Source organism: Plectropomus leopardus, chromosome 21 (assembly GCF_026936395.1).
Source record: "Plectropomus leopardus strain MGB_pleo_1.0 chromosome 21, ASM2693639v1, whole genome shotgun sequence".
Classification (NCBI taxonomy): Eukaryota; Metazoa; Chordata; class Actinopteri; order Perciformes; family Serranidae; genus Plectropomus; species Plectropomus leopardus.
In genome coordinates this window covers 4,833,544-4,858,040 of record NC_142196.1, presented here as the reverse complement: position 1 = coordinate 4,858,040, position 24,497 = coordinate 4,833,544, and the positions used below count along the sequence as shown (strand labels likewise).

Sequence of the window (24,497 nt, the reverse complement as noted above, 5' to 3'; positions counted from 1 at the left end):
GGTAGCTGATGACCTCGGGGTGGGGGATTTGTTTTTTTTCATTCTGTATCCTAATTTGAAAATCAAATGTTTTGTAGATCCATGAACAAAGCACAGCAGGCAGAGTTTCCAGAGTTTTTCTTTTGTTTTTAAGTGAATGCAAAGTTTTAGACCCAGTGGAATGATTGGTTAAGTTTCAATTTCAAGGTGTCTGACGCTCTCTCTGTGCTGGTCCTGCCACAAATGTGCCATAAATAACCCACAGTATATATATTCTATTAGCGCTCCTAATTAACTGTCCAGCTCTAAAAATCTATTACTGGCGGTGGATGATTTAGTTGTGGCAGCCAGCCACAAATAAATGGCTGTGAGGGGAAACCCTTAATACTGTGATTATACTATTGATTATTGCATTGCTGCATGATTACGTTTGTAAACTGCCTAAATTATGTGTGTTCTCTGACTGATTGTTCAGGCTGTGTCAATGGCATGGTGCTGGTGACTGAGGCAGACTGCCAGGCTGGGAGGGTAGAGCCCTGTCCTCCTACCTGCTCACATCTCAGCTCGACCAGCAACTGCACTGCAGCATGTATACTGGGTAGGACACACAGGAGGGGATGGGGTGTCGTTTTGGACCCAAGTTCATAGATTGATGTCATTTTTTTGCTATATAATGTCACGCATGGTAAATGAACAGTTTAGAGTATTTGAATGTATAGCACTGGATATGCAAAACTACCATGCAAACAAAGTACTACTACCTTGAAATACAAGCTTGTGTCTATTCAGTATCCATTACTGTATATAAGGCAAGACATAATAATGCCTCTTTCATGTGCTTCAAATGTGCTCAAGAGAAACTGTTACCTGTCATTGTGATAATTGTTGAGATACACAAAGTGTTTTAGAAAAGGATGTGGGTGTTTTGGGAAATTCTGGAAATTTCCAGTTGGACTATATAAAACGTTCTTTGGTACCTGACTGAGATTCAGTGGGTTGTCAGTTTTATAAACTCTGTTGAATTATTCAGTAAGTAAAGCCAAACCTTTTTTTTCAAAGCTACAAACTTGTTCTGAAGCTTCCAGAACAATAATAGCACATTCAACGGTAGCTGAAATTCTGATTAAGACATAAATTGTTTCATCTCCAGGGTGTCGCTGTCCTGATGGTCAGTACCTTCAGGATGGGCGATGTGTGAATGCCAGCCAATGTGTCTGCCTCTGGGACGGTAAAACACTGCAGCCAGGACAGACGGTCAGCAGGGACCAGTGTACCACATGGTGAGAGACAAAGACAGATTTATTTTTTTGTTTTCCACTTTAAAAGAGAGCCTGCTTTTTATAACTGATGTTATTTTCTAAAATGCTAACTAACTCAAATTTAACTTCAAAATAAATCACTCATGACTTCAGTTATGCTAAATTATTTTTAGTTTATTTATGTCATAATGTTGAGTCACATTTTTCAGTTGATGGAAAGCTCTGTTTGAAATCACACCCACATTTTTCCCAGCTATGTCTGGGACCACTGGACTGCTTCCTTATTGTTAAAATAAGCATATATGAATGTAAAAAATAAGGCTAATAGAATGTATATTTTCACCCCATCAGTGTGTGCAGAGATGGACAAGTAACCTGTGACTCTTCCCGTTGTGTTGCAACCTGTCATTGGTCAGCCTGGTCATCATGGTCACCATGTGATGTAACCTGTGGTCTGGGGCTCCAGCAACGCTACAGGTGAGCTTAATTAAATCAAATTCAGATAATTATGAAGCACCTTACTGTTTTAAACAGCCTCAATCCACTTCCACACAAGATTCATTTTCACCACAGGAGTGTGATTATATTGAATTTTAACAATACCTCTGTACGTAATCTGTACATATTTCCTCAGTTTGCTGTTTTTGTACACTCTAACAACACTATAAAATTACATTTTACAAATTTGGGGCCTTGGGGGTACCATGGTCACCCTGATGAAATGTCCCCCACTTGCGAAAATAATTGAATGGCAACATTACTGAATTTAAGATGTTGCAACCACTTATTTTTTCAGCTAAGGCAAAAGTGCTATCTTGTGGAACTAGACAGCCTAAGGCAGTCATTGTTAACTACCATGTCAGCATATCTTTTTGGGAAGGGGGCTGAATAAGGCTCCAAAATTAGACTAAATTTTGGAGAGGTAACAACTGGCATGGCCATTTTCAAAGGGGTCTCTTGAACTCCCACCTCAGTATTTCTGAATTTGAGAACACTTGTTTTCAGTAAGTTTTGTTCCTAATAATCAATGTTCTTCTTCAAACTAAAGTCATATATTTTGCTTTTTAAGGAAAAGGACAGCCAGCCTTTTTAACAAACATAAATAGGCTATCATTTGCAGATGTATAACACATTAAATCAGGATTGTTGTGGAGCTCAAAATGCTAACTGCAGCAGTATAAGTCTATGCACATCAGATAATAAAGTTATATTAGTTGTATAATAAAAAAAATAGATCTGTATGAAATATACATACATACAATGATTGCCTTATATTGTCTACCAAATATTTCCCTGCAGTGTCATTTACTATTTGCTGCCACTATAGCAAGCTGTAAATTCATTTGCACTTTTATATCATGTCTGAAGGCACTTGCCATGGACAGATGATTTTTGACACACATACACATGCCACCTGTTGAATTCTGATCAGGAGTCTTTATGTTTTGACTTTGTCTCATCAGGTCTCCAGTGAACCCAGCTGGAGCAGTCAGAATCCAGCCCTGTTCAGGAGACTCCTCGGAAGCCCGCCGCTGCTCTAGCCCCTGCCTCCCTGGTACACTAACTCACGCCACAGGCACACAACAGTACCACTAATGCTGTTATGGTTTTACCTTGTTTTTCAGGGATTTCTTTTAAACAAGAGCTTTTCAAGGAATTTTTTATTTGTATCTTCAGATTGGGACAAAAATGTTGGCTGAATTGGATATTGCACTAAAACATATGTATAGCACATATAAAAACTCACTTATCCTTCATTTGTCATAGCATATGGGGTTTTTGTTTCACCAAACATAGATATTATTATATTATTATAATGTAAGGCCCTTGTCCTTACATTATAACAAAACCAGTCTTAAGAACTATTTTATGAGCAACAATCAAAGCCTTTCTTCAAATACTTTAATGAAAGTATCGAGCCAGTATTGCAGTCTTGTAAATCAGCTGCATACTCATTACTTGTATAATGACTTTGTCTTTGTCTTGTGCAGTACTACCAGATGGAGTTTGGAGCAAATGGACCGGCTGGTCCGAGTGCAGTAAGACATGTTTCAACCATGTAGATGATGTTGGAATCAGACGGCGATTCCGCAGCTGCAACCACACGCTCACAATTTTCAACCACACACACACAGACTCTGCCTGCAATGGAGACAGCGAGGAGCAAGAGCCTTGTAACACTGTACGCTGTCCAGGTATTCCAGATACAGACACACACAGAGGCCTCAGTGTCCACAATTTCGTGTTCCCTCCACTCTCCACTAATGACATGTTAGGAAAAAGGCTAAAAAGCTGATTTAAGTTAGTTTAGCTCCAATTTTAGTTGTCTTCTTCCAGTGAATGGCGGCTGGTCAGCGTGGTCATCATGGTCTCAGTGTTCATCAGAGTGTGACTCTGGCGTCCAAACAAGACAGCGATTCTGCAATTCACCCTCACCACAGCATGGGGGCAGCAGCTGCACTGGGCCACACATACAGACAAGAGACTGCAACTCCCACCCCTGCTCAGGTACTGCATCATGTTTTCTTATTACTCAAGACAATGTGTGAATAACATTACTCTATTATAGAATTGTGTTGGTGGTGTTTTTGTATTGGTTTGCATTATATTTGGGATTGTTTCATCCACCTCAGGGAATACAGCCATGTGAGCCTGTGTATTCAGTTCTGATCCTTACTTGTCTCCTCTCAGGTGTGTGTCCAGAGGGTATGGTGTACATGACATCAGCAGAGTGTGAGGCTCATGGTGGTGCGTGTCCGCGTGTGTGTTTGGACATGACCTCCACAGAGGTGCAGTGTGCCACTGCCTGTTATGATGGCTGCTATTGCACTCTGGGCCTCTACTTGCTCAACGGCAGCTGTGTGCCTCTGGCAAAGTGCCCGTGTTACCATCAGGGGGAAATGTACCCAGCCGCTGCCACCCTGCCTGTTGATGCCTGCAATAACTGGTACTGTTGGCCTGTGTCCAAAATGACACTCATTGTTAAGTACACGGGGTGAAACTTTGGTCAAAGAGTGGATGATTTAAATTAGCTTGAAAGTTTAGAATCTAAAGTAATTAAATATTTTGGGTGTTGGAGTTTGATGTCACTTTTTTTGCATTGTGTTCTCCAATAGCACCTGCACTAATGGAGAAATGGTGTGTGGATCAGCTCCGTGTCCTGGTGAGTGGCCTCACTGTTACATTTGAATTTTCAGTTTTCCCTCTCTCCTCATTTGTCTCCCATTCTCTCGGTCTTTCTCCACCTTTTACCCTCAGTGGACTGCGGCTGGAGCAGCTGGACCCAATGGAGCGCTTGCAGCCGAACATGTGATGTTGGTGTGAGAAGGCGTTATCGTTCAGGAACCAATCCTCCTCCAGCTTTCGGGGGTCGCCCCTGCAAAGGAGACAGAGTTGGGATTGATACCTGCAGCATTGAACCCTGCTTTGGTGAGAACTTCTTGTTGCTAACTTGGTTAAATACAAAATCTACGTTTTTGCTCATGTCTGCATTCAGAGATATTAAAAACAAACCACAGATTAAAACTGAATGAAATATGTGTCTGAAGGGGTAAAGGATCCATGGGGTGCATGGTCAGAGTGTTCAGTGACATGTGGAGGAGGTTACAGGACCAGAACCCGTGGGCCCATCCGGATCCACGGCACCGCTCAGCAGTTCAGCGCCTGTAACCTGCAGCCCTGTGGTACAGAAAGACCTACACCACTCTCAATAACAATATTGTCGTTTGTAATATCAAAATTATGTAAGTGGTCGAGTCTTTTCAAGATGTCAGCTGAATCTATTGTAGTGGCACATATATATTTATTGCATTGAAGGAATACCTGGCCCCCCAAATGACCATTTGTATGTTGGTTATTCACCTTGTGTTCCACTGAATTCATGAAAACTTTGTTTTTCTTAAATACTTTAATGGTGAACTGGAAATGCTCAGTACTTATGAAACAGACAGCCCTTTTCTGATGGGTAACTGAATGGAAAATGAAACTTATCTCTGCTCTCCTCAAAGCCAGACTTCATTGACAAAAACAGTAATTTTATCCAGCTATTTTTAGGTATAATTGCCTGACTGTGGTGTTAAAGGGTTAGTTTGGATTCATCTAAGTCACAGGGCATGCAGCTTTTGTCATATCAGTACTGAACAACATTTGATGTTCTGTTTTCAACAAAATCAGGTTAATAAGATTTTTTTATTATACTAAGAGGGTTTTCATTGATCTGCTGTGCTTGACTCGGTTGCTGTGTCAGGAGATGGCAGGGTGTGTCCTCCAGGCCAGGAGTGGAAGCAGTGTGTGAGAGGAGCAGTGTCATGTACAGACCTCACAATGGACCTCAGCAGAAACTGTACACCAGGCTGCCAGTGTCCACACGGGACTGTCCAACAGGTGGGTGGGGCGGCTCAACGCAAACACAAACAATCGCACACAAATATGTACAATAACCGCAGCCATATTCTTGATGGTCTCTCGTTTTTCCAGGATGGTGCGTGTGTGTGGGAGTCTGACTGTCGATGTGATCTGGATGAAAAACAGTACAAACCAGGAGATATTGTGCCCATAGACTGCAACAACTGGTAAATCAAACTGACTTTATTCTTTAATTGTTTTATATGCCTTCATGAGTTAAACCCCACCACCATGTGCCTCCATCCATTAGTATATGAAGAAGAGATGACAATATGATTGAACTTGTGTGTTTATTTTTCAGTACATGTGAAGCAGGGAGGCTGGTTAACTGCTCTCAAGTCAGCTGCAATGGTGGGCAAAGAGTCAATGCATTTGTCTAAAATTGATCCACTATTGCTCTTTACTTTGCTTTCTTTTCATTGTTGTCATTTCACTATCAATCTAGGTCATTTTTTACATAGTTTGCATAACTGCAACAGTACTTTGCATTCCTTTAATCTCTTATTCAAATCCTGTCTGCACTAATTAAATGAAGACTTTACTTTTGAAGCTTGAATTTTCTTCAGTCACAGACTTTGTAAATAACCCTTATGACTGTAAATGAAGCTGAAGCGAAGCAAACCAGCATGAAAAAGTAACATGTCATTTTTCTTTCTGTTCTCTTTAACCTCATTGTTCCGCTCTGTGTCTTTGTTGTTATGCTCCTCCTCATACAAACACACACTCTCTCCAGTTGATGGCCAGTGGTCATTGTGGACTCCATGGGGTCAGTGTTCGGTGTTGTGTGGCGCTGGTCTCCAGTCTCGGTACAGGTTCTGTTCCAACCCTCGGCGCTCTGGCAGTGGCCTGCCATGTCTGGGCCCTCACAGAGAGGACCAAGTCTGCATCGCCGCTCCATGTGACCGTGAGTTTGTTGTTTTATGTTTATTTGTAGTGACTGACGTTCTCTTGATTGGTAAATGTTTTGCAATTACATTTTCCGCTTTTCTTTCGTCTTTTTTAAATTTTATTTATCCTTAATTTAGCCAGGAGGGTCACATTGAGATACAAGATCTCTTCTTCCAGGGAGTCCTGGTCATTTGCTATCCTTGTCTGACCACGAGATCTTAAAGCAGCCTGAGCTAACGTAATGTGCTTGCCAGGAAAATTTAAACTGAACATCCTGTAAGCCACAGAAATGTTTATTGTCAATTGACAAATTGACAGTAAACACACAGTAGCTACTGCTCACAATGTTTTATGGTTAATCCACAAAATGAAGGCCTCTGTGATCTGGATGAGTCCACAAGATGAGTCAAAGATTTGGCTTACATCAAAATAGACTGTTTTTTCTTGAAAAATTTCCCTTAAAGTTTGCGACTGAAACAAAAATATAAAGACATGAAAGGGATAGTTTTGGATATCTGAACATGGCCTACCTAAAAAATAGAATATCAGTCTAAGAGGACGCTGTATTGAGTGTTTTCAGTGTGAAGGTTTGTTACAGGATCAGGTAACAGTGGCTGACGGCACCTTCTAACCCAAACAGCTAATGAGAAATGTAGTGCTAAAGGAAAAGGCTGTGCGACAGCGAGGTAAAGCAATGAAAATACTCTAAATACACTCTTCACTTAGACTGTTATTGATGTTTTAGGTAGGCCTTTTTTAAAATGGCTAAAATACATTTTGATATTAACTCGTGTGCTCCCTGACCGTTTCTGCATTCCTGAGTTCCTGCGTCAAAAATCAACAACTATCTCTTTAAAATTTTACAGTTTAGACAAAATGATGACTTGGGTGAATGGCTCTTTTTTTTGCTCACACTGCCATGTAATCTCCAGCCTGTCTTTGCCAGTGTATGTTAGACAGATGCACACTGTACACCCAGCATAACCAATGCTGCCAAGTTTTTCAACTAACTTCTTGGGTAATTCATAGTTTTACCTGCTCCTCTTAGAATGAACGTACAAAAGTATTATGTTTCAGTGCTACATGGTCATCTGCTCCGCTCTCATGAATGCAATATCTCAGCCTTGGGGCATTTATAAGAAATTTGGCACACACATCCACTTGGACTTGAGCTGATAAGAATTTGGTGGTCAAAGGTCACTGTGACCTGACAAAACCTGTTTTTGACCATAACTGAATTCATTCACCGATTATGACAAAATTTCACAAACATTTCTAAACGGATAAAATGATGAAGTAATGACATTTTACATCCAAAAGGTCAACATCAGTGTGGCATCATAATGTTCTGCAAAAACAATTTTCTTGCCATTATGCAACATTATAACTCAGACAGACATTTAGTCAGATACTATTGGTGTCATTCTACCTTGACACTGTGCTGATTATATAGATCTAATGAGTTGCCCAGTTTGAGATGTGTGAATCTATGTTTTAGAATTTGTAGCTTGTTTGCAGCAAGATCGATATTTGAAGCATTGTCTACTAGCATAGCTACAACTCTGTTTTTTGGGTTTTTTTTTATCTTTTGCCTCTGGTAGCCAACCACAAACTCATTGGTCCTGATGATATTGAGCTTAGTTGTTGTTGCAACACGTGATCAAGCTCTCTAGTAGTTCTCTGTACTTTGCTGTTAAAAAAATTGTTTCTAAGTCTCACACTGGAAATTAATCACTAAAATCATAAATATTAATACAGGTTTTACTTCCAAATTGCACAAAAAGTACACTTAATACCTTTTATTAAATTCTTTCTGAATCTGTATATTCTATGAGTCTGGAGAGACAAGAATACAACTGTGAGGCCTTAATTCTTATTTTTACTATTTCATCATAATGTGATGGCTCTTTCCAGGTGATGGAGGCTGGGGTCAGTGGAGTAACTGGACCGAGTGTACCAAGTCATGTGGTGGGGGGGTTCGAAGCCGGAAGAGAGAGTGTGACAGTCCCAGTCCAGACGGGGAGGGGAACTTCTGTGAGGGACTGGGCACTGATGTCATAGCCTGTAACACTGACCACTGTCCAGGTACATTTACAAAGTGTTCAGAATATAGATGAGGCAGTGAGTGTAACAGCTGACTGTATGTTATTGTTTTGTCAGTGTGTCATTCTGTGTGTTTTCTTTTTAGTGGCACCATGCTCACAGGTCCCAGGCACAGTGTTCAGTAGTTGTGGTCCCTCCTGCCCTCGCTCCTGTGATGACCTGGCTGTGAGTATCACACTGATTACCACAGGTTTAACAATAAATAACACTTTGTAGGCAACACTTAAGAATTCAGATGATGATGAGGTCATTTTCATCCTGTTCCTCAGCACTGTGAGTGGCAATGTGAGCCGGGGTGCTACTGCACAGGGGGAAAGGTCCTGTCTGCTAACGGGACAGTCTGTGTAGACAGAGAAGACTGTCCCTGCCTGGACATCAGCACTGGACACCGGCTGGAACCAGGGGAGACCACTGAAGCCCCTGATGGCTGTAACAACTGGTCAGAAAAATACTCAGAGTAGCACATAGTACACCACATTTATAATTAACCCTTTGAAACCTTTTCTTATGTTGCGTTTAGATGCTTTTCAGATGTGTTTAAACTTTAAGAACTTGACCAAATTGGTTTAATTTCCATTGAAAACATGTCTAAAAAGGCAATGAGTGAATTGGCGAGACATGTCCTGCAAACTACAAGAAATTAGCAAAAGAAAAAGACCTCAAAATTACTTTTAAAAGAGAGAAAGAGAGAGAGAGAGAGAGAGAGAGAGAGAGAGAGAGAACTTCTCCCAATGTTTTTGAAAGAAATCAAAGCAATTTGCTCAGGTTTCAAAGGGTTAACAGAGGAATATCCAGTGAAAAAAGATCATTGTTGGTGTTTCCTTCTTGTTTCAGCACTTGTGAGGGTGGGATGCTTAACTGCACCAGACACTCCTGCCCAGGTGAGTCAGACCAGCTGTAAATCTCTGTATGTGTCAAATAAGAATAACATATAAAACTTGGCTTTATTATTTGCATATGTCAGTCTGTCTTCGACTAAAATTTAAACACACAAAGGCAAAAAACAATATTACATGACAACAGTTTTTATTTTTGACTTGATTAAAAGCAAACCTGGATAGGAAAGTTATACCTGGAGATTTACAAATGTAGATTTTACTTTTTTTTCTTCTTTTGTGTGTTTCCAGTGTCAGGTGGCTGGTGTGATTGGTCAGAGTGGACGCCGTGCTCCAGGACCTGTGGGGCAGAGTCGGTGTCCCGCTACAGGAGCTGTGGCTGTCCTGAGCCCAAAGCTGGTGGAGCAGCCTGTGCTGGAGAACAGGAAATACACAATGGGGTTGGAGTTCAAATCCAGAGACAGCCGTGCCCTGTCATTACCTTCTGTCCAGGTGAGACACCATCACTCATCATCAAGTCGAGTCACAGTACTTTAAAGTAAATATAACATTTAAAAACAAGGAGTTAAACCAATGTGTTCTCCAGTCGAGGCAGATTTTTTAGGATCTGCCTCAAGGATCAAAATTAAGTGGGTTGGCCATTAGCTAACCTAGTAGAGAGAGCACCCCATGTACAAAGGCTTTGTCCTCGCAGCAGCAGCCACAAGTTTGTTTCCACCCTTTGCCCTTTGCTGCATGTCATCCCCTCTCTGTTTGCCCCTTTCACACCATAGCTATCCTAACTAATGAAGGCCAAAAATGACAAAAAATAACCTTTAAAATTATATAATCCAAATTCATAAATAACAATAAATAAATAGTGCAATAATAGAAAAAAGGCAAGACTAAAAGTTAAAACAACTTGAAAGAGGGTTCTTATACACACATCATGTAGGTAACTTCTGCACACTTCCTTCATGCCACACGACTTTGTTTGTCTTAAACAGACTTGTGTTGTGCGGGTTCAGTGCAAAGTTAAAACAACTTACATGGTAAAAGAAGAAAAAAGAATAATAAGAATAAAGCTGACAACAGATAACACAAAAACTCATTTGGTTCTCGATAACAGAACCTCAGCTAAGCTGATCAAATTAAAGATGTTTTTAGAATTTGAATAGAATTATTTAGCCCCAACTTACTAGTAAGTAATGTGACTGGAGAATGAAAACAGGCTTTAGATCCCTTTGTTAATAGCTCACTTAGATGTGAGGTTTTTCTCCATGGTGATATAATTAAGTGACATTTAAATATTTTTTATTCCTGTTTGTTTCTTCAGTTATCCTTCATACCTCCTTCATTTACGTCCTCTTGTGCTTCTACCCAAGTACATATCACTGTCATTTTATCGACTTTTGATGTCCCTCTACAGGTGGACAAATTAAACAATACCCCACATATTTTAAACTCCAATGCCATCTTTGTTTCCTCCTCTCACTCTCCCTGTAGTTCACGGTTCGTGGAGTCCCTGGTCAGCATGGTCAGAGTGTGATGGGTGTGCCGGGTCGTCCACTCGCACCAGGGAGTGTAGCAGTCCTCCCGCTAGGTTTGGTGGGCTGCCCTGTCTTGGTGAAAGCAGGCAGAGACGCGGTTGCCATGACAACATCACTGTCTGCTCAGGTCAGCATAATAAAGAATTGTATATGATTGCGTATTTTATCTTGAAAAGCACTCATGTACCACTTGAAGGGAGGTTACTGGATGGAAATGAGGATGACATGAGGAATAAAGACAGAAACATGAGCTCTAGTGAAACCGCAGAAAGACATTAAGAGAAGCCTCACGAGAAACAAGGTGACACCCATTAGGTGATGAAGCCTTGGAGAGTGCTTGAGTTTAATTAAAAAGCCAAAAGGCCTTTTAAAAAGAAATGGCTGTGTGAAAAGGAAGACTAATGAACTCTCAGCTTTGATTGAACTCCCACAGAATGAGAACAGGGGATAGTCATAAACAGCAAGGTGACAGAATCCTGCACTGTTCAATTCACTAACAGGGCTCCACACACGCTAGCCCCTCATTTCATTTGTCTGACAAATACCTGTCCATTTGGGGACCAGCACTCCACTTTGCCCATGGATGATTCCATTCTCCATCTAGTCTGTCTAGTTTCAAGTTTGCTTATTGCTTATCCTTTATTTAGCCAGGAAGGTCCCATTAAGATTCAAAATCTCTTCTTCCTGGCAGTCTTGGTCACGATGGCAGCAAGATTAGCTCCACATAAAAAAAAAGATTTTTACATAATAGAATGCAAGCCATACCTAAAAGCAACAAAAGGAAAATAATAAAAGAAGAGAGGCCCAGAGGCTGTACCAGCAAAATCCTTAACACATTCAACCTAAGTCAAGGATTATGCAAAACAACTAAATGCTTTCCTTCTGGGCAGTGTGTTTATGATCTACAAAAATATTAAAAGAAAGGAGTAGGTGTAATATTATATTGCCTTAAACTCTGTCAGAACATAGTAGACCATAAAATGCATCTCTCCCCTCTATGCAAACTGTATTTCCTCCTGCGCGCTGCAGACTGTGGCGGAGGCCAGGAAGAATGGCCTTGTGGGAAGCCCTGCCCTCGCTCCTGTTCAGATCTCCATGGTGACACAGAGTGCTTGGACTCCCCTGGGTGCAGGCGGACCTGCGGTTGTCCGGGTGACACGGTTCTGCAGGATGGAGTATGTGTGACCAGGGAGGAGTGTCGCTGCAAATACCACAACAGTTCTGCTACCGGTTAGGTTCACAATATGTTAATGTGAAAGTTGCTAATGACAGTGTTTACATTGTATTGTTAAACTGTTTTGGACTAAGCAGAGATTAGTCTAATCAATAGGTTTTTGTCTTTAATATAGAAACTGCATTCAGCGGGCTAGATTCCAGTAATACATCATGGGTATGGCCTGGTGGATCTGACTGGCAGTTTGCCAATCCAGGAGACAGCATCGTCAGTGACTGCAAAAACTGGTACAACACAACTGACTAGCACTACAACAGAAATCTGTTTTTGTTATACAGAATCTAATACAGCTAATGTACAACACTGTACATGTTTCAGTGTTTTATTGTGTTTCTCTCGTATCTCAGTTCATGTGAGGCTGGGGTCCTGCAGTGTCAGTCAGTCCCTGGTTGCTATGTTGATGGTGGATGGAGCCAATGGGGGGCCTGGACTGAATGCTCCCTCTCTTGTGGAGGAGGAGTCAAGTTTAGGCGACGCCAGTGTGATAACCCGTCCCCGCAAAGCAATGGGAGAGGCTGCCTGGGAGCCGCTGAACAGAAGAAAGACTGCAACGTGTACCTGTGCACAGGTAGTCCTATCTGGCCAAATAATGTCTTTCTCTCAGCTTTACTGAAATCTGAAGTAGGAAAAGTTTTTTTTACATTATTATCTGAAACCAAAGTTGAACACAAAGTCCGTACCTATATATTAACACATGGGTGGTAACACATACTTTACTGCAAACTCTAACAATGCTCAATGATGAATTGTAGGTTTGTTCTCTCCATTTTTAGAAAATCTTATTTTTGCCTTTTCAAAAACACTGAAAAGAAAATATCATAAAGATCTAAAAAAAATTCAAGGGCAGTTTTATTACTTTTTCACATACTAGAAGACAGGTACTATAGTATGCAACACAGCCATAGACCACCTGTCCAGAAAGACCTAAATGAAAAAGAGTAGTCATAGATAGAAATACAGTGTTAGAATAAAATTGAAGGCATTTTACTACCTTTCTATATGCAGGTGTGTTACATCTCTGTGTGTCTTTGCTTCCAGACTCGGTGGGTCCGTGGCTCCCGTGGTCTCAGTGGTCAGTGTGTTCGGTCAGCTGTGGTGGAGGACAGCAGTCCCGCTCTCGTCTCTGCAGCTCTCCACCCTGCAGCGGCCTCACCCGCCAGAGCAAGACCTGTAACACCCAGGTCTGCCTCGGTGAGTCCTGTTTTCCTGTAAAATATCTGTCGCCATGGCATCAAAGTTAGTTTGATTGTAAGATCCAGGCTAACCTTGTAAAAGTTGTCATTTGCAGATTTGTATACAGTTTTTTAAATTTGTGTCTCTGTGTGGAAATATTTTTGTGCAGAAGTGGGCTGCCCTCCTGGCAGGTTGTACAGGGAGTGTGAACGAGGTGAAGGCTGTCCGTTTAGCTGTGCTCAGATCAGTGGCAGAGAGGGCTGCTACTCTGATGGCTGCGAGGAAGGTTGCCACTGCCCCCCGCACACATACCATCACCACGGTGTCTGTCTGCAGGTGAGTTCCATGTCATCTGAACAACTGAAGCATACTCACAGAATCATGATATCATACAGCTGAATAACAGTAAAACAGTAAACCTTGCAGCACAGAAAGACAAAAGGTTAGTAGTTAACACATTTCTGTATAAAGTAAAGTGAGCTAAAATGCATTAATGACTTTAATAAAGTCAAAAGGTTTCCAACAGACTTTTAACGATCTTCTAAAATGAATATACCATTGAAAGTGTTATTTAACTTTGGGAAAAAAAAGGTTTTCACGTCATGTGACTGCGTGTGTTTCAGGAGTGTCCTTGTCTGGTGGACAAAGAGTTTCTGGCCTCTCTGCAGAGAGTTTCTGTCATGCCGGTCACATCTCTGCTCCTTCATAACATTTCTGAGGGAGTGGAACTTCAGTCTGGAGACACACTGGTTCATGACTGCAGCACCTGGTGAGCATAAAATCATTTTTGCTGTTGCTCTATATTCCATACAGTCCCAAACTACCTTCTACACACACTGTTTTCTTCTGCTGGACAATTGGAGGGATCTGTGGGGTCCTACAGTATCTAAAAAGAATGAAAATGAGTTAATTTAAGGCCTTAAACGTATAACACAGAATTGTATATCAAATAAAAAATACATTTTTTGCTATGAATTTACAAAACTTGGCCCCAAGTTGACTTTTCTAACTATAAAGCTTTTTCCTTCCCATTCATGTCACTGCTTTCAAAGTGAAACTCTTCTGACCAATAGCACCACACCTCACTCTTACCCCCCTCTGCTCTGTAGCGGCTGTGAACACGGCAGGTGGAACTGTTCCCTGGAGCATTGCCCAGTCAACGGCGGTCTGTCTCCCTGGGGCTCCTGGAGCCCGTGTTCACTGTCCTGTGGAGGTCTGGGATTGAAGACTCGTTCCAGGAGCTGCACACATCCCACCCCGGCCCATGGAGGGAGAGACTGCCAGGGGCCACGCCAGGAAACCACCTACTGCCAGGCCCCTGACTGCCCAGGTACAGTGAAGTGGCCAGTTTAGATGTGGTAGGTACTGTATGTAATGGATTTGCTAAGGTAAAGAGGAAAAGAATGGCACTTTATCACTATAACCAGCAGTCACAGGTGAGGGATATTGGTTTAGCACTAAACACTAAACATGAAATTATGAAGTTTTGTAGCGGTGTGGCCTTTTTGTTTGCACAGCAACAGTGTTTCGGGGGCCTGAAAACACAAACTTTTGAAAAAGTGTTCCATATTGTACTATTTTGAAAATGCAACCCCTTATGTCACCGTGTAAACTGGCAATGCACGGGTCCTGTGAGAATGGTGATGTCACAGCTGCACTTTGCGCATGTGCATGGTGTTCTTCTATGGTGTGTCATCATCAAGTTACACTGCCAATTATTGGCATGATATGCATACTACAGAGTTTTCGGTTGTTTTTGCAGATCCGTGTACATGAGGGTCGTTTTCACAATGTAATCATGTGAACGCAGATTTTTTTTGAAAAGCAAGGAAAAGACTTCCATTTTTAGTGGGGATGTTCTCGTATAAATGTGACCTAAGAGTTAGAGTGTGTATGCATTAAATGTAATCATAAATCTAATTTAATTGTAAAGGGCTATTCTGTATCCTTCATTTGCAGCCATAATAAATAATGTCATAAAAGAGACAGTATGTATTATATAGTGCAGCGGTGTGCTGATATTAAAATTTCCTTTCTTGTTGGCAGTTATTGTCGGTCCTACAGAAGAACCAGGTTTACCAGGTAAATTATTCATTGATACAAAGTTTAATACCAACTAGATCTTCCCAGTTTTTATTGGCATAATATTGCTTAATTGGCTAATCTAAGTGTTTTCCATTTATTTCTATGATACATGCTATTGTGATTTGTTTTCTTTATTTTAAAACCTTGTCTGTTCTCTCTATTTTCTTTAGATGAGGATGCTGGCTTCTCTCCCTGGTCATTATGGAGTCCCTGCACCAAGACCTGCACTGATGCTCTTAGTCCGGCCATGAAGTCCCGTCATCGACAGTGTGTCAGACCCCCCTGCACTGGAAGCTCTCATCAAGAGAAGGCCTGTAACCTGCCACAGTGTCCTGGTATGATCCTGCCTTATCAGAGTCTGTTTTTGCTACCAAATCTTGTCCCAATCAAATTTCACAAGCCTTCTGTTCACTTACGTTTTAATGTTGTTATATTCTGAGAAAGCAACTCAGTTATGAGTTGTGAATGAAGGTGGCACATTTGGAACATGTTGGAACATTAGTCAAACTTAATAATATTGTAACCAAAAGAATGCAACATTTGTGATAAGATAAATACCATTCCAATGACTTAAATCAGACAACAAAGTATGAATTACTCAGATATTAGGAGGCTCTGTGTGTGAGAGAGCTCATGCTGTAAGTAATGTTTAGAATTTCCCAGCAAAATCTCTATGCAAACTTTGTTTCATAACATCTGTTGGTTTACTGTGTGATAGTGTTTGTGTTGTGATTTGGTTTGTCCTTTTTCTCAGTTCCTTATCTTAGAGACGACAGAACAGATTTTGGGGTGGACATGCTGTTTTATTAACTGATCAGCACAGACATCACAAGAGATTAGTACGATCAGGAGGAAAGCTGTATTATTTAGCAACTCTGTTTGAGAATATAGGATTGTTTTGCATGAGAACTGATTTAATCAAATATAACCAGAAAGGAGGCTGCTGAAGTGTTTACTGTTTGATTTTTATCAGACATTGTTAATTCATCGGAGGTGGTAAACAGAAGTATTCACCAAGGGGAATACCATCCAGAATTAATGACTTTTAAATTGGGAGACAATATAGGGTATGAATAAAATTTTCATGATTCAGCCCTTACTCAGACTTAACCCTTTAAAACCTGACAAATTCTGCCTTGATTTCTTTCAGAAACATGGAAAGGGATCAGTTAGCAGATTACAGAGAAATGACCCATAAACGACAAACAAGAAATAAGTAAAAAAGGTCATTTTCTACTAATTTCTTTGCAATGACTAGATATTGCAACATTACTTTAAATACCGTAAATGGATGTTACTGTAATTATGGTAAATTGTAGCAACAGGTGTTAGAAATGGAAAAGGAAATTAGATTCCAGTTACAAAAAATCTAGTATCCCAGTTATTAGACTAATCTGCACAGATATTCAATGACAGTATTGAGCAGTCTTATGTCTTTTGTAATATGTTCCCAGATGGAGACGAGGTGTGTGTCGGGGCAGACTGTGCACGGAGGAACTGTTCGTGGACAGAGTGGGGGGATTGGAGCTCCTGTTCACGGTCCTGCGGCGTGGGTCAGCAGCAGAGGATCCGAACCTTCCTTAGTCCCCGGACCAATGGCTCGTGGTGTGAAGACATCTTGGGAGGAAACCTGGAGCATCGCTTCTGTAACATCAAGCCCTGTAGAGGTCAGCCAACTGCTCAGCATGTAGAATCAATCTCCAATTTTCAATTAAAATTCATGTCTGCTGCTGTACATCCTGTTTTGAGCATTAATAGTAAGTGGTCAGTGTTTGAGTTTGTGATAATTGTTAACATTATTGTTGTGTAGTAATGTAATAGAGACTTCTAAAATCAAGCTGCACCCACAACAGCATTGCCCCAAAATAACAGAGCTTTGACTAAATATGAGCAGACATTATGCTTATATTTATGTGGAGTGATTATGAAAGGACACATTTACCCACAAGCGAGCCCTGGGGCAGAAAAGACCTGTGGGCACCCTGGTGGCCCCTTACCCTCAAATTTTTCCACCAAAAAGTGCATGTTTTTTTATGAGTTGTTAATTTATTGATTTAAGTAAACACTATGAATAAAAAAGGCCTTGAAATAGAGTGGTGCAGGGATGACATTATTGCAACTAGGAAATTAAAATTCACAAGTGGAGTATTTACTAAGTTATTTTATGTTGAAGAGCCAAACGAGAAAATACCTTAAGCCTGCGTAAACCACTGTACTTATTTCAGATATCTTACCAAAAACCAATTCAAAAAAACCCTTGACTTTAAGACGAGGGACTAGCAAAACTGCCAAAATGCAAACTCATTTTGGGGTTTAAAGACTCATTCCTGCACCACACTATTAGACTTAAGATCTGCACAAGATTGTCCCTCAAAATGAGGTAATGCAGGTGTTTCTATCCCTATAAATTCAATTTATATTATGCTTTAGTGAACTCACTCTCAATTAGTGAAATGATGACAAAGTAATTGCCACATGGTGAGCCTTTTGCCCCCGTTGGTTTGGGGAGCCTTGCTGCCTTAAAGTTTGGATAACACACCTTGTAAACCTGGAGTCTTTGCTTTAAAAATGGATCAAAAGACTCCAGGTTTATCATAACCCAGGGCCTTTGTTGTTGTTTTTTGAAATCGTTCCAGTTAGCACTCTACAATAATATACTATTTAATCTATCAAGTTAATAGCTGCAGTCGCTTAATTTGGTGGATGCTTGTTATTATAACCAATAGAAATGGTGCCCAAAAATATTAAAGGGCCAAATTGTGATCATTTAGAGTGATCATTTAGTCTGTATGATTTGTAGTATACAGTATAAAACATGCAGAAACACAGGTATAGTATGTCATGTCCATCCTTTATGTTCATGTCTGCCTGTGTGTGGATGCTGTAGTGGATGGAGGTTGGTCTCGCTGGAGTCCCTGGTCTCGCTGCGATAAGCGCTGTGGTGGCGGGCGCTCCATACGCACACGCTCCTGCTCAAGTCCTCCGCCCAAGAACGGAGGGAAGAAGTGTGAAGGAGAGAAAAACCAGGTCAAACCCTGCAACACCAAACCCTGCGGTAAGACAGACCCAACATATTCTCACTCACAAACACACACACACACACACACACACACACACACACACACACACACACACGCTTGTTGAGTTTAGAGTGCTCTGACCCCAAGGATGGATCATCCTGTGCTCATTAATTCAGCACATGGCTATTTTTCTAGGCAAGTCTTTGTGTTCAAAAAGTCAGCACAGCCTGTGATCAGCATTCTTGGTGGGGCACGTTATGCGAGGAAAAGGCCTGCAGCATCATGGGAAAATTCATGACCTTCTATTTGTGTATTGCCAGATGAGAAAGGGTGCCCGCCAGGCCAGGAGTTCGTGTCGTGTGCCAACCAGTGTCCACAGCGCTGCTCAGACCTCCAGCAGGGCATCGAGTGCCAGGGCAACACCGAATGTCAGCCTGGCTGTCGCTGCCCTAAAGGCACTGAAGCTGCTATCATTTCACTAACAGATAAGCCTTTGTGTGTGTGTGTGCGTGTGTGTGTGTGTGTGTGTGATTCACCCCTAAAGGTTCTGTTCCTGCTGGTATTCAAAAGATAAGCACCATATATATGCATGTATGCATGTGGGCACAAGCAGTATCTGAATGAGCCTCGGTGCTGTAAACCCAAAGTTAAAAAAAATCGTGTAAACGGTCAGTTCACCTAAATTGCAAAACTATATATAATGCTGTCTTACAAACAGTTAATTTAGGCAATTTAAAGAGTTTGGTTCTTGTCAAAAAGTTGGACTCATGACCTCAGTGAATACGTTTACATGCACAAAATATTCTGGGTTTTGCCCTTATTTTGAAAAGACCATGTTTCTACCAAGCTGTTAATAGCTAATGAAAATAATTATTCCAGTAAAACTCCTGTTCAAATGCAGCTGTGCATATTCATACTAACGTGTCCTAACATGTCGTTTATCACGTCAAAATATGGAAAAGTGGAACAGCTGGAGCTGCTTGTGCCATTTTGCTCCTTTACATCAAAATATGATTTTTTCACTTTGCTACCAGTGGCAGACTTGTTGTTGTTGTTGTTGTCTTCTCTTCCTTCACCTTCTTGAAAATGTCAGTGCTGCAGTATTGATGCCTATCCAAAAATCTGTTGATACTTAAATCTTTTATAAAGTGGCAGTGTTTCCCCTTCTGACAAGAAATGAGGGATTTTCGTTTGTGTGCGTCTCTACCCCAAAGCTTTGCAAACTGTTGGCGAGTTGATTTGTGTACAGTGTATCCATGACAACTCACAGATAAGAGCCACAGGTTGCAAACTTCAGTAAAAACCGTAGTTGAGACACATATTCTGAATAGGCTGTGTACATGCCCAAATAATGCTCCTAAAACCTGAATAATACCAGCATATCCCACATGCCTTAATCAGAAAATGCTCAATTCCGAAAACAGCCTAATTTGGGGTATTTAAACAGAATATGCTGTTTATAAGACTGACATCAAATTCAGAATATAGTCATATTAGAGGGGAATATTGGTATGCATGTAACCTTAGCCAGTGTTTCTGGCTATAACCTGATTACATTTTTTTTTCTGCAAAAGAAAAAACATATTTACCATCCAAGCTGTTTATAACGAGGTCTGTTTGTGATGAGGAGCTCATTGTTTTGAAAGTACATTTGGGGTTTTTAGTGGCATGTATTTCAGAGGTAGCTATGACTCTAAACCAGATGCTGCAATGGAATAAAGGGGCCTAATACGACCCTTATGTTTTTTCAATAACATAGTACATGTTAAATAAATAACTAATGTGTGTGTCCAGGCCAGTTGCAGCAGGACGGGGTGTGTGTGCAGCTGTGGCAGTGTGACTGTGTAGACTCACTAGGACAGATTTGGGCAGCCGGCAGCTCGCATCAGGTGGACTGTAACAATTGCAGCTGCTCTGATGGACAGCTCCTCTGCACCAATAACAGCTGCCAGGCCACCTGCACCTGGAGCTCCTGGTCCAGTTGGGCTTCGTGCAGCGTTTCCTGTGGTCAGGGCCAGAGAACCAGATACAGGTGAGGAAAAGCAGTTGTGGATGAAGTATTCAGATCTTTTACTTAAGTAAAAGTACTAATGTCACCCTGTGAAAATACTCTGTTACAAGTAAATGTCCTGCATTGAAAATGTTTCATAATTAAAAGTAAGTAATTGTAATCAGGAAAAAGCACTAAAAGCATTACAAGTAAACATACTCATTGCAAAAAAAAATGTTTAAAAAGAACCATACACATCCAAAAAAAAAACAAAAAACAAAACAAAAAAAAAGAACCCTCAAAATTATTTTGAAAGAGAGAAAAAATATTCAAAATGCCAAAATTATAAAATAAGAAAAACTAAAAACTAGAAAAACAGAATAAAGAAGAAAGAAATATAGAAGAAAGAAAAAACATCAGAGGCATCAGAAGAATGTGAAAATTATAAACAAAATAGAAAATACCCACCTTCCCCCAAAGAAGTCTCAATCATAAAAAAAGAAAAAGAAAAAGACTTGATATGTCTATCAAAATAATTGTCAAATCTTAAATAATTTTCCAGGTATTGATTGATTGATTAATCACCAGCACCACCACCTTTGGTCATTTTATTTATAACAAAACATCATATTTTATGAACAAAAATCTGTAAAGTAACTTAAGCTGTCATATAAGTGTAGTGAAGTAAAAAGTACATTATTTCCCTCTGAAATGTAGTTGAATAAAAGTATTAAGTGACATGAAAAAAAACCTAAACCACAGGTGCCTCAAATTTATACTTAAGTACAGTACTTGAATAAATGTACTTAGTTACATTCCATCACTGCCGAAAAGAGACTCACACGTAGCTGTTTATAGTGATTATGGTGCCTTTATTACTACATTTTTGTTCATTAATTGAAACTTCCCACCGTCAGTAACAGTAATAGTAAACCACAAAAACAAACATATTGTTTTGTGCCACTGTTCTGTTTTAGATCTCTTATCCCAGAAACTGAAGGAGCAGAATGCCAGTTTGAGGAAGTCCAGCATAAATCTTGCGACCCTGGACCCTGCCCACCTCTGTGTCTCCATGACAACCAGGAGCTCAGAGTGGGAGACACCTGGCTGCAAGGGGAATGTAAACAATGGTGAGGTGGATGCTCACAAACAAGGAGGAAAAGTGTATTTTGCTGATTAAGTGTTTGCATTGAAAAGGAAATGAGAATTCTAAGGACTCTGCTTTATGTGTTAAACACTCTAATTTGTTTTGCCTCCTAGCACATGCACCCCAGAGGGAGATTACTGCCAAGACATCGACTGCAGGGGTGGGTCACTGCAATTATTTAAAAGACAAAGAGTAAATGGAGCAGGCCTAAATGTGGTAAAATAACATGGAAACTGTTGCAAATGTGTTAGTTACATTACTAGCTTAGTTTTATTCAAAAACGAGATTCGTATTTGCATTGACCTGTGACGGGGACCACAGCACAGGGAAAACCTCACATTTTGATATGTTATTATTTTGGCCTCATTTTAAAAGAGTTGAATGGCATTCTGCAAAGTTACCTTAAAAGACAGTAAGTTCTGTGTGTTGTTTCCAGTGGATGGTGGTTGGACCCCATGGTCAGTGTGGTCTGACTGCTCAGTGACCTGTGGTCGTGGCACACAGGTTCGAACCCGCGCCTGCATCAACCCCCCTCCACGTAACAACGGGTCTCACTGCAGCGGGCCAGACAGAGAAACACAGGACTGTCACACTCCTCCATGTCTGGGTTTGTAGAGAAATACCATAATTATATTAATTCATTCATATATTCATAGCTATCTGTCTGTTACCAGAGTGCAGGAACACATCATTCCAGTTAAAATATTTCAGTACATACTGTATAAACTGTGTAATCTTGGAGGAGTGATGTCAGCAAAACTGGATCAGGAAGCAAGTAGATACAGTTCACATTTGCCCTAAGCATATCGACCTACTTGTTTACAGATGACCTTTGCCCCTGGTCGCCATGGTCACCGTGTTCTAGGAGCTGTGGCGCAGGTTCTGTGTCAAGGCGCAGGGTGTGTGTGTGTGAGGAGGCAGGAGATGCAGCGTGTCCCACTGAGATCGAGGCTGAGAGGAACAGAGAGGAGACCCAGCTGTGTTACAAACGGCCCTGTCCCGGTACAGAAAACAAGGGGTACTTTTGGTTGTGGTCAGCTTGGTTCACTGATTCTGGTCAGAGTCAAATAGCAGAATGCACTGTGTGTGTTGTACAACGACACAAGGTCCTGTTTGTGGTGGGTCTGTCTGATAACATGAAACATTTCTGTGCATGAGTAACCATATAATTAGTGGGTTTTAAAGATTCTTAGAGGTTAATTGATTTATTCCTGTCTGGGTAGCTAATTGGAAGAACAATTTGAAGTGTCAGACTTACAGGTTTCTAGTTAAATAAAAAGGATCTTACTCTTTAACAAAAATTTCTATCTCTGTAGGGATCCTTTTCATAATGTTGTCAGACACTTTTAACTATCTGAGCCTTTTGGTGGCAAAAACACTTTTAGCAGACATGCATTGTTTCACTGCTGCTGGCTGCAGATCTCTCTCTGTCAGTGCTGGACCACAAAAATGGTTCCCTCCATCTGTCACTTGGACATCAATGCATTTGAAGAAGAATTCAAAGTACAAAAAAAATAAAGCCAAAGATTCAATGATTTTTAAGTAAATTTACAATGTTTCATTATATCGTCATTGAACATGTGCTTATGAAGTTTCATACATAGAGTTCACCTTTAGCCCAGGTGTGATTCTTATTCTGAGTCCATCAATCACATTATAATGGACACATCAAATTATCTGCAACATTTGCAACAGTAAATAGAGATATAGAGATATCAGTTTCACATCTTTCACTGTGGTGCAGCTCCCTGAAACACATGCAGTGATGTAGCCAGTAAGTAATATAACTCATATAGTAGACTACATCTAAATAGGGTCATTTGAAAACATGTGGTACAATAATGATTGACCTGCTCAGACAAAGCACCCGATCCCTGTTAAGTTAACAGTAAAAGAGTATGTGTATCCAATAAGTTTGCTTTCACTCCTAGAGGGAGTGGCAACTATTTCAATGTCTATAGGTCTCATAAAGCTAATGTTATGTCCTGCCTTTGTAAAGTGGTTCACATCTTAGTTTTGTTTTTAAATATTTAAATAGTGTAAATAATTTAATGTTGATGATGGTAATGAGCTTGATTTGGTTTGGTTCACACTTGGGCTGAATCACGTGTGGTCTATATATGGACCTTCTTGGTCCATTGTTCACGATTACCTGATTTAAACAGAATGTTAATAATTGTACTTACTGTAATAAATAATTCATAAATAACTTGTTCTCCTCCTGCAGGCTGTCCCATGTCGGAGTGGAGTCTTTGGTCTCAGTGCTCCTGTGAGTCTCAGAGGCAGCAGCGCTACCGTGTAGCTCTCTCCCCAGCCACCAGGGGACAACGGTGCACTCCTGTTGAAACACAGAACAGGACATGCAGTCTCAGTCAATGTGATAGTGAGTCAACAACCACAGTAAACAAAAAAGATGTGTATGCAATGTACTACAATTCTGTATGCACAAAGAGCCCTGCTTGTGTCATTGCCCTTATGCTCAAGATGCATTTGATTTTTTTTCATAGACTTTGGCACCAAAAAAACGGACACACAGGAAATCAAGCACCCCTTTTCTCTAGTACTTGCTTATGATTGACTCTGTGCGTGTGTGTGTGTGTGTTTGATTTTGTTCATGTTGATACTGTTCATGATCTTTTTTTTCTCATGTTTTTTTAGATTGTGAGGCTCCATTTGTGTACTCATCATGTGGTGCGCCCTGTGAGAAGCAGTGTGTTCTGCAGGGACATGGAGATCTGTGTTTAGGTGTCAGAGAGTGCACACCTGGCTGCTACTGCCCACAGGTGAGTATTTCATTTGGCCTAGTCTTTTTTAGAGTATATACAGGGCACACTGTGTTCAAATCAACAC

At 40.7% G+C, this 24,497-nt stretch overlaps 1 protein-coding gene across 1 annotated transcript in view; it reads left to right on the top strand.

The window, feature by feature from the left end:
• The window catches only part of sspo (SCO-spondin), a 98,574-nt gene that overhangs the window by 39,658 nt on the left and 34,419 nt on the right, over positions 1–24,497 (top strand). The window contains exons 62-100 of the mRNA XM_088071939.1: positions 455–577; positions 1,130–1,259; positions 1,590–1,715; positions 2,702–2,793; positions 3,230–3,433; positions 3,576–3,746; positions 3,930–4,185; positions 4,355–4,401; positions 4,497–4,667; positions 4,787–4,921; positions 5,485–5,621; positions 5,715–5,809; positions 5,944–5,993; positions 6,376–6,546; positions 8,445–8,615; positions 8,719–8,798; positions 8,903–9,072; positions 9,468–9,514; positions 9,761–9,961; positions 10,955–11,125; positions 12,028–12,228; positions 12,348–12,459; positions 12,580–12,800; positions 13,271–13,423; positions 13,575–13,741; positions 14,029–14,174; positions 14,515–14,735; positions 15,452–15,487; positions 15,661–15,825; positions 16,945–17,157; positions 18,378–18,545; positions 18,831–18,965; positions 20,305–20,542; positions 21,478–21,630; positions 21,761–21,807; positions 22,084–22,254; positions 22,473–22,649; positions 23,875–24,030; positions 24,306–24,430. Of these exons, the coding sequence (XP_087928065.1) occupies positions 455–577; positions 1,130–1,259; positions 1,590–1,715; positions 2,702–2,793; positions 3,230–3,433; positions 3,576–3,746; positions 3,930–4,185; positions 4,355–4,401; positions 4,497–4,667; positions 4,787–4,921; positions 5,485–5,621; positions 5,715–5,809; positions 5,944–5,993; positions 6,376–6,546; positions 8,445–8,615; positions 8,719–8,798; positions 8,903–9,072; positions 9,468–9,514; positions 9,761–9,961; positions 10,955–11,125; positions 12,028–12,228; positions 12,348–12,459; positions 12,580–12,800; positions 13,271–13,423; positions 13,575–13,741; positions 14,029–14,174; positions 14,515–14,735; positions 15,452–15,487; positions 15,661–15,825; positions 16,945–17,157; positions 18,378–18,545; positions 18,831–18,965; positions 20,305–20,542; positions 21,478–21,630; positions 21,761–21,807; positions 22,084–22,254; positions 22,473–22,649; positions 23,875–24,030; positions 24,306–24,430 (5,753 nt within the window). The remainder of the gene's footprint in view (positions 1–454; positions 578–1,129; positions 1,260–1,589; positions 1,716–2,701; positions 2,794–3,229; positions 3,434–3,575; positions 3,747–3,929; positions 4,186–4,354; positions 4,402–4,496; positions 4,668–4,786; positions 4,922–5,484; positions 5,622–5,714; positions 5,810–5,943; positions 5,994–6,375; positions 6,547–8,444; positions 8,616–8,718; positions 8,799–8,902; positions 9,073–9,467; positions 9,515–9,760; positions 9,962–10,954; positions 11,126–12,027; positions 12,229–12,347; positions 12,460–12,579; positions 12,801–13,270; positions 13,424–13,574; positions 13,742–14,028; positions 14,175–14,514; positions 14,736–15,451; positions 15,488–15,660; positions 15,826–16,944; positions 17,158–18,377; positions 18,546–18,830; positions 18,966–20,304; positions 20,543–21,477; positions 21,631–21,760; positions 21,808–22,083; positions 22,255–22,472; positions 22,650–23,874; positions 24,031–24,305; positions 24,431–24,497) is intronic.